This window comes from Meles meles, chromosome 2 (genome assembly GCF_922984935.1).
Source record: "Meles meles chromosome 2, mMelMel3.1 paternal haplotype, whole genome shotgun sequence".
Taxonomy (NCBI): domain Eukaryota; kingdom Metazoa; phylum Chordata; class Mammalia; order Carnivora; family Mustelidae; genus Meles; species Meles meles.
The window spans coordinates 104,077,427-104,090,053 of record NC_060067.1 but is presented as its reverse complement, the minus strand read 5'-3'; the positions used below and the strand labels follow the sequence as shown (position 1 = coordinate 104,090,053).

Here is a 12,627-nt window from a genome sequence, read left to right as displayed (position 1 = left end):
CCTAAAGTGACATTTTAAAATTATTTGTATGAAGAAGATCTTATTCATGAAGACGTCCGAAAAGGGGGCTTCTTGAATTTGAGTCTTAGGCCTATTATTAATTATTATTATTATTACTATTATTGTTATTATTTTAAATCATAGGATTTGGGGGTAAATTTGCCATAACATTTGTTTATAAAACAATCTTTTATTTAGAATGTGCCTTTTCCCTTCCCCAGCAGTGATAGTTCTCTTGAATGCCATTTTATTTTAAGCCTATTGAAAGAACAGAAAAACTGTGTTCCTTAGTTTTGCTAATTAGGGATAAAAATTAAGACACTTCAGCTTTTGAAGATTGAAGAAGTTTCTGTTCACTTCTATAACAAATTGTAGAAATAGCCCTAAGTGTTAATTGCAGTGTACTTAATGCTTGAATAGTTAAATGATCAATAGTGGGTTTTTTTATATTTATTGTTGAGGTGTATTTGACTTGCAGTGTTACATTAATTTTAGGTGTATGGTTTTAGTGATTTTAGCATTTCTGGCATTACTCAGTGCTCACCACAATAAGTGTAGTCACCATGCAAATATACTAAAATATTGACTATATTCCCTATGCTGTACTCTTCATCTCCATGATGACTGATTTATTTTATAACTGAAATCTTGTACCTCTTAATCCCTTTCACTTATTTTGTCCATCCTCCCATCTACTTCCCCTTCTGACAACAAGTTCGTTCTCTGTATTTAAGAGTCTGTTGTTTCTTTCTTTTGTGTTTTAGATCCTACATGTAAGTGAATCATATGGGATTGTTTTTCTCTGTTTGATATATTTCACTCGGTGTAATACCTTCTAGGTCCATCCATGTTGTCTCAAATGGCGAGATCTCATTCTCTTTTGTGGCCAAGTAATATTCCATCATACCTATATTCCACATTATATACATTCCATGCGCGCATGCACGCACACACACACACACCCTTTATCCATTCATCTGTCTGAGTACTGGGATTGCTTCTATATCTTGGCTATTATAGATAATCCTGCAGCAAATGCAAAGGTGCATATATGTTTTTGATTAGGGTTTTCATTTTCCTTGGGTAAATTCCTTGGGGGAATTACTGTATCATATGGTAATTCTATTTTCAATTTTTTGAGGAACCTCTATACTGGTTCTCACAGTATTTGCACTGATTTATATTTCCACCAACACTGCATGAGAGTTCTTTTTTTCTCCACATGCTTGCCAATACTATTTCTTGGCTTTTTATAGTAGCAGTTCTGCTTCGTGTGAGGTGATATCTCATTGTGGTTTTGATTTGCATTTCCCTGATGAATAGTGATGTGGGCAGTTTTTCATGTATCTGTTGGCCATCTGTATCTCTTCTTTGGTATCTACTCAGGCCCTCTGCCCATTTTTAATTGGATTGTTTGTGGGAGTTTTTTGGTGTCAAATTGTATAAGTTCTTTATATATTTTGGATATTAATCCCTTATGGGATATATCATTTGCAAATGTCTTCTCCCTTCAGTAGATTGCCTTTTTGTTTTGATGATGGTTTCCTTTGTTGTGCAAAAGATCTTTATTTTGATGTAGTCCCTGTAGTTTAATTTTGCTTTTGTTTCCCTTGCCTGAGGAGACATCTAGAAAAAATGTTTCTATGGCCTGTGTCAAAGTTGTTACTGCCTATGTTTTCTCCAATATTATGATTTCAGGTCTTAGAGTTAGGTCTTTAATCCATTTGAGTTTATTTTTGTGTATGGTTTAAGAAGGTGGTCTAGTTCCATTTTTTTGAATTTTCCCAAATTCAAATTTGGGAAATTTCCCAAATTTTCCCAAATGTTGAAAAAAACTCTTTTCCCCATTATATATTCTTGCCTCCTTTGTCGTAGATTTTCTGGACTCTCTATTTTATTCCATTGATTTATGTGTCTGTTTTTGTGTCAGTACCATACTGTTTTGATTACTACAGCTTTGTAATATATCTTGAAATCTGGGATTATACCTCCAGTTTTGTTCTTTTCAAGATTGCTGTGGCTGAGAATATGCTTATGGCTAGAATGACTTTCTTTGATGCCTGTTCTTGCCCTGGGCAGGGTTTAATTTTAGTGCTGTTGAGGGGCTTCTGAGCTCGCTGGTGGGCCAGCACTCATCTAAACTCATCTAAACTGTTTGCAGTTAGCTTCTTGTAGGAATTGTGGTTATGCTGGTGTGTAGGGTTATTGCCTCTTCTTTCCAGGGCAGTAGTCACTTTTGAATCACATGACTTACCTGCCTTCTGTGTTTGAGTGGTAGAATCTGCTTTGGAAGGGCACTTCCTGAGGGTATGTGGCTGCAGGCAATGCTGAGATGGGGGCATGGGGTGTAGGTAAGTTAGATGGAGAGGGATAGCATCAGCTCCTGCAAACCTCAGGCCATCAAGGAGGTGGAGGGCAAGAAAAATGATGCCCTCTAGCACTTCTTTCTTTCCCAGAGATATTTCCTGTAGCTCTTTATCTCTCTAGCTCGTCCTAAAATTAGTCCATAAATCTCCTTCACATATACCTCAAGCACTTTTCAAACTGCTGCTTTTTGCACTGTGAGACTCGATTTACTATCACGCCCTGGTTTTCCCAATTAAGCCCTGTTTATTTTTCAAGCTTCTGGAATTAAGTCCTGCTGATATTCAAAGAAGTGGTTATGAAGACTCATTTTCCCAGTTTGGGTCCATCTGACCCCCCTTACTCACCTGTGTTTGTGATATCCCTCCTGTTTGTGGTTACTCGCCAGCGTTCCTGACTGTGTCTCCACTTCTGTCCTTTTATTCGGTGTTGTCTTCTCCCTAGCTGTGGATGATCTATTCTGTCAGTCTTGAGGTCGATTTCAGAGTTAATTGTAATAGATGCAGTTATTTAATTGGTGTGTCCATGGGAGTATGTAAGCTTAGGATCCTCCTACTCTGTACCTATCTATCTGATAGAGTCCCAAGAGTAATTTTTAAACTAAGAAATGGATCTTGCATAGTATTGGAAATGATGAAATATGTAAGGATTTTTCATTATTTTAATGCTAACACTAAGCTAAATGCTTTACATACATATTACAATTTAATCCTAGACTTGGCTTTTTAAATTTGCTATCATTTTCCTCATTTTGTGAGGAAAAGCAATTCAACTTTATATAATCTCATCGCTAGTACATGACAGCTAAATTCAAAACCAAATCTGTTTCGTCTAAAACTTATTTAACTGAAAAGTCTTGTCTCTGCTCCTTCAACTATGATGTACTCTCAGTTTGTGGAATTTTTTTTCAGGGTTTATGTACAACTTCTTAACAACAATAAAAGATTTTGGACACGGAGACAAATATACATTGACAAAAATAGACATTTTATATTTAGCCATTAGATGTACCTTAATGTATTCTAGGTATGATAATCTAAATCTCTGTATATCATTAATCACTAATTTATGTTTCACACAGATGCAAAATCGGATGGTGATTTTACTTTGTAACCTGAAACCTGCAAAGATGAGAGGGGTAATATCTCAAGCAATGGTGATGTGTGCTAGTTCACCTGAGAAGGTTGAAATTTTGGCACCTCCTAATGGGTCTGTTCCTGGAGACAGAATTGTTTTTGATGCTTTTCCTGGTAAGTATTTATTAGTCATTATTTAAAACAGTTTGGGAACCATTGTTTTCTTCTAATAATTAGTTTTAAAATCAATCTTGTGTATGACTCCAGGGCTTTACCTTAAGTGACCATTATTACTGAGATTTTATTACTGAGTTTCTTGAGATTGGTCCGAGATGGCTCATTAAGCACAGCCATCGTACCATCACCCTCCCCATGAATGCACACATTGCATAAAATACTAGAGAGAGTTTACTTTAGGGAAAATGCTATTAATACTTACATAGCAGAAGAGTGTGATATGAATAGAGAACTAATTAATGTGCTGCAGAATCTTCGAAGCTATAGATTATCTCAGAATGCAGTACAGAAAAACAGAAGAAAAGTTCATACATGGGGAAGAAATCTATAATTCTCAAAGTCCATCTAATAAAGTATTTGCATATGCTATTACTTTAGGATATAGAGGGAAATCTCTGAATTAAAACTTGTATTTATTACAATCATCTCAAAGGAGATTACTTTTCATTTTGCTTGTTTTCTCCAGTAAAATGCTTCTGAGACAGGTAAAGCTTCATAATGTGTGAAAAAGTTTCTTCAAGTAGGTCTTTGAAGCAAAAGAACTTACCAGATACAAAATAACTCTTCCTTCATAAAAGGAGGTGGAAATAGTTAGAAATCAAAAGATTGCATTTACTTAAAGGATGTTCATTTGATTAGAGTAATGGGGAAAGTAGAAACAAAATAGGCTAACACAGATAATCAGATCTAAAAGTCAGAATTGATTTAGAGATAGATTCACAGAAACAGCTGAGTTTTAATAGCATAGTAAGACTGATGTGATTAGATGAACCTGCTTTTTTAATCCTATGTTAACTGTATTGTGTTTGATAAAATATTAGGATATGAAGAATTTTAACTTTGGACTAAGATAGAAAATATGGATGAAAACATGGGTTTAATTTTCTTGAAATTTGCTCACCCGTCCTAATCAAAAGTAGACTAAACTAAAAAACACAGGGATTGTTTAGCAAGTATCTGTGGCTTTGAATGGATGTAAATGTCTTGATTATCTAGATTGGAAACCATAATGGCCTGTGCTCTAAGACTCTTTCTTGTTAAACTAGGTTTTGGGAAAATCATTTCTTAAAGCAGCATAATGGCTTTAGTTTCTAGGAGCGTATGATTCTCACTCTGCTACCACAATATCAAAACACCTCTCCAAACCTCACACTTGGGGGTAAATCATCATTTGTATACCTGACAAACCTGAAATTCTATTGAGAAGTCTTACTCACTAAACTGGGATAGAATCTATGACAATAAAAGTAAACTTTTTCTTTTAAGATTCAGCATGCATTTCTTAAAAAGGAAATTCTGTTTACCTTTCCAAGTTAACACTTGCCTTCCTTTCTATTTAAACATTTAAGATTTAGTATGTTTTCTTTAAGTTTTATTTTCTGATGTAAATTGTAGAGTTACATGCTTAGAACTGGAAGAAATAACCTGTTATTAACCCACTATTTTACAGATTTAGTTTGAGGCATAACAAAATTTAGCTACTTTCTTAAGGTCATACAGAGTTTAGTGAAGGGATCAAGCAATAAATGTGCCGGAATTTCTAATACTGTAACATTTTTGTTTGTTGATTGTTGCTTGCTGTGAATTAATATGGATTATTTCATTAATGAAGGCTTATATTCTTTTATTTCTGTGACTGTTTTCATTCCCTTATTCAAGAGAATTAACAGGTGATAATTCAGCCATTGAATCAGCTTTATCTGAATGCTATTGATGAGTAAATTCAAAAATTTTCTTTAGTTAGTCAGTGACTTAGCATTAGAAATGCTAATAGCCCCATATGTATTTCTTCTCACTATATTCCTTAATCTATCCGTTTGGCTCTTTGTGTGTTTATATTTACATTGTTCCAAAGTCAGATATTTCCTGCAAATTCATAATTTCCCCATGTGCTTCAGCACATGGATTTGTGCAGAAGATACGAAAAATAGTTGTAAAGTGAAAAGAAACAATAAAATGAAATGAATAAAATGAAAAAATAAAAATGGCCCATGAGGTAGGTTACTTTCTTTTCACTTATAATAGCTCAGCCAAGGTAGACAACATCAAGTAATTGATAAATTTTGGAATACGAGGCTTGTTAATGCTCATTTTGCTTATGCATCCACATCAGTTGCTTCTGTAGCAGTAAATCTGAAAGGAAATAACAGTTAATACAACACAAAAGGCTGTTACTTTCACTGTTGTTTTTTTTCTTTTTCCAGTGAGAGCCATGATTTATCAGTGCTTTATTTTTCAGCATCTGTTTTACATTTTAGAGCTTAAGGTGTCTGCTGGACATTTTGATGTTCACTTGCTGTGCTTAGTGTCTGGAGACTTAACATTTCATGTTATATAAAGTGTGGTATAGAAATTGAAGTTGGGGCTCAAACTTTTGAAGTGCTATTTGGCCTTCAAAAGGCTTTTCCCTAACAACTGTTTATTCCAACTACAAATCCAAAAAGTACATAGAGTTTAGAAGATGCCAAATAATACTTTTATAACAATGACTAGAAACCCTCACCACCCAGTACTTTTTAAGTTTTCAATGTGTGAAGCTATGCATTTTAGTATTTAAATGTGGTAACTAGTCCCAAAGTACCAAGCAAAAATAGCTTGAAAATAATACTATAGCTAGAAGACAATGGTAGTGACAGCCACTTTTTGATAGTGCACTGTTTTGTCTAGTAATAAATGAGAATTTGTATTCAGACTTTTAACTTCCAAGATCATGCTTATTTTTACTGATACTGTCTTAGTAATAAATGTAATTAATGGTTAATCACAAAGCATATATGATATATACAAGAGTGTTGAATTTTTTGATCCATTTATTATTAAAAATATATTTGTCTAAATTTGATTTTTCACACTTGTCTATATTTGATTCTTCTCTCCAAAGCTCCTTTTAGTCAGGTTTCTCTGCTCACTTTCCCCAGAACTGTTCTGATCAATATCATGAATTAATCTCCGTAGCTAAATATTCATGGCTAGTTTTTAGTCTTTTTCTTAATTAACTTGGTTTTTGGCACCACATTCTCCTGGTGGTCCCTTCATTGGCTGCCCTTTTTATCCCTTTTGCTGATTCTTCCTCACCTCCATGACCTAGCACTGAAGTATTCTAGACCTTGGTCTTTGCCCTCTTATCTTTTTTCCCCCCCACATTTGGCCTCTCTTGTTTTCCTTCCCATGTTTCTGTTTTCTTGGCTATTTTATGCAGTCATTTGCCTAGCTGCTTGCTAGACTTTTTCACTAATATATACCAAGGAAGAAGAGATATCCCCATCATTCCCCTAGAATTCCCTTTTTCCGTAGTATTTCCCATCTTACCTCAAGGAACTCCTTTCTCCCAACTTCTTTTTATTTTCTCAGATATCTTCTTCAGCAAATCCTAGTAACTGTACCTTTTGAGCATATCTAAAATCATTTTCATCTACGCCACTACTGGTTTGGTCCTTGTATTAACTAACATCTTTGGTTGGGAAGCCAAAACCTTCCAAATGATCTCCCTTGCCCTTCTTCCATCTACTTTCAGTGATAGCAGGGAGATGGATGTAAGTCAGATTGTATTAGTCCTTTGCTCAGAACTATTAAAAAGCTTTTTATTTGACCCAGAGTACAAGGCCAAGTTCTTACAGTGGCTTCCCATTATCTCCATTTACCTCATGTACTCTACAGATCTTCAGTAATCACTCCAATCAAGCCATTGGCTCTTTCCCCAATTAGCTACATGACTTGGTTCCTCATTCTGTTGAAATCTTTTAAATGTTTTTGTTTTTTCCTCAAAACAATTAACATGTAATATGCATTATTTATTGTCGGCCCACACAAAAATGTAAGCATCGTGGAATCAAGATTTCTGGGTTTTTTTTGTTCTGTGGTGGTGGTTATTCACTGCTATATTCCTAGCATCTGGAAAAATGCCTGGCATAGAGTAGGAACTCAATAAATTGCTTAATGAATAGACAGAAAGAAATGTACTTTTAAAACATGTGAAAAAGCAACAACCCCTGCCCCCAAGTATTTGGAGAACAGGCCTGAGCATCTGCTTTCATTATAGTTAGGATCATTCCTGGAACCACCAAACCACTTTTCTCTATTGACTAGCTTTGAAAAAATTAATTCCCTTTTTTTCTTTTAGATTTTATTTATTTATTTGAAAGAAAAAGAGCACAAGTAGGGGGAGGGACAGGGAGAAGGACAAGCAGACTCCCCTCTAAGCAGGAGCCTTGCCACAGGGCTAGATCCTGGGACCCTGAGATCATAACCTGATCCGAAGTTTAGATCCTTAACTGACAGAGCCACTCAGGCACTCCAAATTAATTGACTTTTATTTGCAAAGTTACACTTTAGTTTTTGTGCCACAGTTGGCAATAGTTAAAATTACTATATCTGAAAAACTCAGTTAAACATAAAATAATTCAGTTAGTGTTATGCTTTTTATGAACATGGCAGATATCAAAGAGAAGCTGATAATCAATGAGCATCCTGTATAAAAGAGTATCCTAATTAAAATGAAGTTTCTGGTGCTTATTCCAGACTTGTGAATAACTGGGACTTTGGAATTTGTATTTATTGCTTTTATAGGTTTTAAATTCTAAGGTGGTCACAGCATTTTACATCTGTACAAACTCTTCTCTGAACTATTTCCTGTTCCCTGTATGCTTTGTTTACAGCGAGTTGGCCTAAAATAGTCTCTGAAGGATTAGTTCTATTACATTATGTGTAACCATTTCCAAATGGTGATTATTGGCATGTGTTTAGGAATTTCAGAGGCTCTGCAGTTTTTAGGTTTAAGAACTTTTGTTGATATCATTGAACTTCTTTGGATAGCCATGTCAAAAAGGGGGAAAAAAATAGGAAAATAATATTAGAAGGACATAATACACAGGAATGATGAAAGACTTCTCTGGACAATATAGTTTATTAAAAAACAGTTATTTAAAATATTAGGTATGTTTTTCATGGCAGGTGATTTAAACTTTTATTTCAAACTAGCTTTATACGCTACCAAATAATATATTATTGAGAAATATTTTGAGTAAGCCAGAAAGTTAACACTGCATTTAAGACTTGTCAACTCTAATTTATATTCAGTTATAATGTGACGGTTTTAGTTATAATCTCAAAATTTTATTTGTCTGAATCACATTTCATTTATTGATTAAAGTCTCACAACTACATTCAGAGTGTTCAAGTATTGGTCTGGTGTGTTGAAAGTAACAGCCATGCTTTAGAGGTTTCTCTTAGTAGTTTCTAGTTTAGATTTAGTTCAAGTATTTGTTCCTAGAAAATTATTAGTCTTTGTTAAGAACTTAAAGCGTCAGATCTTGACTCTGCAGTGCTGGGTGACCTGGGAACCTTTCTGAGATTCAACTTTTTTATCTATAAGAAGGAGTTTTTAATGGTATCTATATTGTGTGGGTTTTGTGAGGTTTAACTTTTGCAACACTTAGCTACCTGCCTGATATTTTAAGTTCTTAGCTGTAACCTTTGTACCTCAATTTCCTCCCCTGTAAAATGGGGGTAATTAGTAGTATTTATGTAGTGTACTGAGAGGATTGAGTGAGTAAATACATGTAAAGCACTTAGTGTACTGATGGCATAGTAAGCACTATGCGCTATGTATTATGAGTATTATTTTGTATACATGTCAGTATCTTCCTAGATCTGAGAAGCTTAGTTTTGTCCTGCATCACAGTTTTATGTCTGCATTTAGTAAGAACTCACAATATATACTCTTGATAAGAAGCTTTCACACAAATCTGGGATGCTCTGCTTCTTGAATTAATCCATTATTCTTTTTTGGGTGGGCTGGGGGAATTCGAAGTTAGTACTCCAGCTTTCTAGAATTCTGGAATGCCCACTTCCCCACATGCTCTGTATATAAGCAAATTAGGATTATGTTTGCTTGTAGACTAAGGAATAGTTTAGAAACAAAAAATAAAACTCTTGCAGATACTTTATATATTGATATTTTTTCCTATTGTTTATCAATTAGTTCTCTGTTGTCCAATCAAATGCTCCTAAAAGAATAAAAGAAATCCTTATCTTTTATACTAGTCTTTCAGTTTTAGTTTCATTGCATGTTCTTCTGGAATAGATACATCATTTAACTATTCTGTCATCTCTGAAAACCTGCATATCAGAGGACAGTTTTGTGTGTTCTTGCCAGTTTCATGGCAGTTTCTGAAGAGCTAATAAAGAACAAAATCACTGCGGCCAACCAATTTCCTCAGTTTTGTTGTTCCTGTTGTATGAGTGGAGAATAAAAACTACTGTAGGTAATGAGATATAATCAGAATATAAAATATAATTCAGTAATGTTAAAAGATTCTTTTTAAAGTAATTGCAGAAGATTTGAAGTTGGTATTCACTTTAGAAAAGATCTAGAAGGTTGTATTTCTATCATTACTGAATTAGACTTTAGAAAAACTTTTTATTACCCTCAGGAAAGCAGTTTTTATTTCACACTAATGCTTAAGAGATATGTTGCTTTTCTTCATTGTTTCTTGAACTGATTCTCTTTCTTTTTTTTTTTTTTTTTTTAAGATTTTATTTATTTGCTAGAGAGAGAGAGCGCATGCAAGTAGGCAGAGTGGTAGGCAGAGGAAGAGGGAGAAGCAGACTCTCCACTGAGCAGGGAGCCCGATGAGGGGCTCCATCCCAGGACCCTGGGATCATGATCCAAGCCGAAGGCAGCCTCTTAACTGACTGACCTGCCCAGGCACCCCTGAATTGATTCCAAGTGTTATTGAACATCCCCAGCTACTAAAATAATGTTGTATTAAACTTTCATTTCTGCTTTCTTATCAGTCATTAAATAGAGGGATTGTTTGGTATATTGGTGCCCCTAAGTAGACCAGATGGATTTTACAATATTATTTGTCTTTTGTTGATGATAAACTTTTAGTGTGGTTTATGATAAAGAGAGAGGATGGGTTATTATCCACATGTGAGAATGTTATTTCTTTTCTAAAGAATAGTTTATCAGGAGGCAAGATGCTGTACTAGCAGAACACAGGTTTTGGTGTCAAATTATAATTTGTTGATCATGTAGCTTTGAGCAGCTTATCTTCTCTGAACACGTTTCCTTATATTTAAAATAAAGAGTATTATGTGCATTGTTTGCAACAGTATATATTTCTTATGCTTAGCAAATGCTTGTACTTGTCTCCTTACTAACCCTTTTTATCTCTTTCCATCTCGTCAAATGGAATGGGCAGCAGATGAAACCCAAAATAGTTATTATATTTAGCTAGATAATCTCAATATTTAATCCATTCTCTAGTATCAGTAAGAAATCTTTAAGCACTGTAGCTGCAATCTCTTTGTTTATTTTGTACATTGAAACAGAATAAAGCATAAGCTGTGCGACATGTAAAAATATAACACATCAAATTATGCTCTCATCTTTTCACAGTTTTTCTGCCTATATAGTGACAAAATGAGTATCTTATATTTTTGTTTCAATAATTTGGGGAATAAATTCTTTTAGCTGCATTACCTGTAGAAATATTTATTATAAGAGTAAAAAATAATCTTTCACATTTGTGCAGAAATGACAAAATATTTGTGTGTGTGTGTCCATATTTAGTTTTGTTTTAACAAAGCAAATTGTACAATTTAATGTTTAAAACTGAGCATCATCTATCTTTACAGTGAAACAAAAAAAATTTTTTAATTTTTATTTATTTTTGTAAATTTATTTTCAGTGTTCCAGAATTCATTGTTTATGCACTACACCCAGTGCTCCATGCATTATGCGCCCTAATAAACAAAATTACAATAGAGAATATCAACTCTAAATAATATCCTACAGGTTGTGCTGATAGTCCCATTAGTGGGGCTCAAGCCATCATTAGGAGAGAATTTTATTTTAAAAAGTCATCTTAAACTGCAAGGGTGTCCATTAAACATCACAGTTAAACATATCAAAGGAGAAGCCATGTTAGGAAATGACATTGCTTTATTTTACCAATCAAAAATATAAACTGTTGATGACATAATAAAAATAAGTGTTAATAAGTAAGTGTTAAAATTCTGATCAGGTTTAAAGATCAGAAAGTGTTGCCTAGACAATTCAACAGAAATCTCTATAGCTAATTTATTTAATATGTTAGCTATGTAACTTTTTTTTCCCCCCCCCAATAGGAGAGCCTGACAAGGAGCTGAATCCTAAGAAGAAGATTTGGGAGCAGATCCAGCCTGATCTCTTTACTAATGATGAGTGTGTGGCTACATACAAAGGAGCTCCCTTTGAGGTGAAAGGGAAGGGAGTGTGTAGGGCTCAAACTATGACCAACAGTGGAATAAAATAAAATTAAATGCTTCATTTACTGAACTACATTGGAGAAAACTTTAATAACAATAAAAAGAAATACATTTGTCAATATAATATAACAATAAAAAGAAATACTTGTACCTAAAATATAACTGGCTTTTTTTTGTGTTATTTCTCTTGTAGACTTGACCAGTCTTTTACTGGTCTATGTTGTTTTTAATTGGTTAAAGAAACCTACATTTTTACCTACGGTTTTTGCTCCCTTATAAGGTAGGAAGGAAATCACCTATGTTTTGTGAGGATGTATTTTTTTGCAGGGATGTTGGTTATCAGATCGTTTTTCTTGAAACATTTAGATCATTTGAACTAGATGAACATTCAGTTTCCTATTTGTGGGCACATGGTACATGAAATTTTAAGCTTTTGGATTTTTAATATATTGTATATCTGTATTATAAACGTCTTCTCTTCAGAAATAACAAGTTAGAATTTTCATCAAACTTATTAACTGGTCATATTGTAATAATATTGAAAAGGACCAACTGTTGATTCTAGAAAGCCAGATATAAAAGCTCAGAGACATGGCATTTGAACATTATTGCTATTGCTTACCTAAGTAATCAGACAGGTGTACTTAAGGTGACTTTTTTAAAAAGAATGAGATTTTGAACTGTGTACTGAACTTTT

At 34.0% G+C, this 12,627-nt stretch overlaps 1 protein-coding gene across 6 annotated transcripts in view; it reads left to right on the top strand.

The window, feature by feature from the left end:
* The window catches only part of AIMP1 (aminoacyl tRNA synthetase complex interacting multifunctional protein 1), a 33,909-nt gene extending 21,799 nt beyond the window's left edge, over nucleotides 1-12,110 (top strand). For 3 of the 6 annotated variants that reach the window (XM_045997602.1, XM_045997599.1, XM_045997603.1), the window contains exons 6-7: nucleotides 3,446-3,614; nucleotides 11,811-12,110. In XM_045997602.1, the coding sequence (XP_045853558.1) occupies nucleotides 3,446-3,614; nucleotides 11,811-11,977 (336 nt within the window). In that variant the 3' untranslated portion in view covers nucleotides 11,978-12,110. The remainder of the gene's footprint in view (nucleotides 1-3,445; nucleotides 3,615-11,810) is intronic. The other 3 variants (XM_045997600.1, XM_045997601.1, XM_045997604.1) reach the window with 1 other exon arrangement.
* Nucleotides 12,111-12,627: the final 517 nt, after the last annotated feature.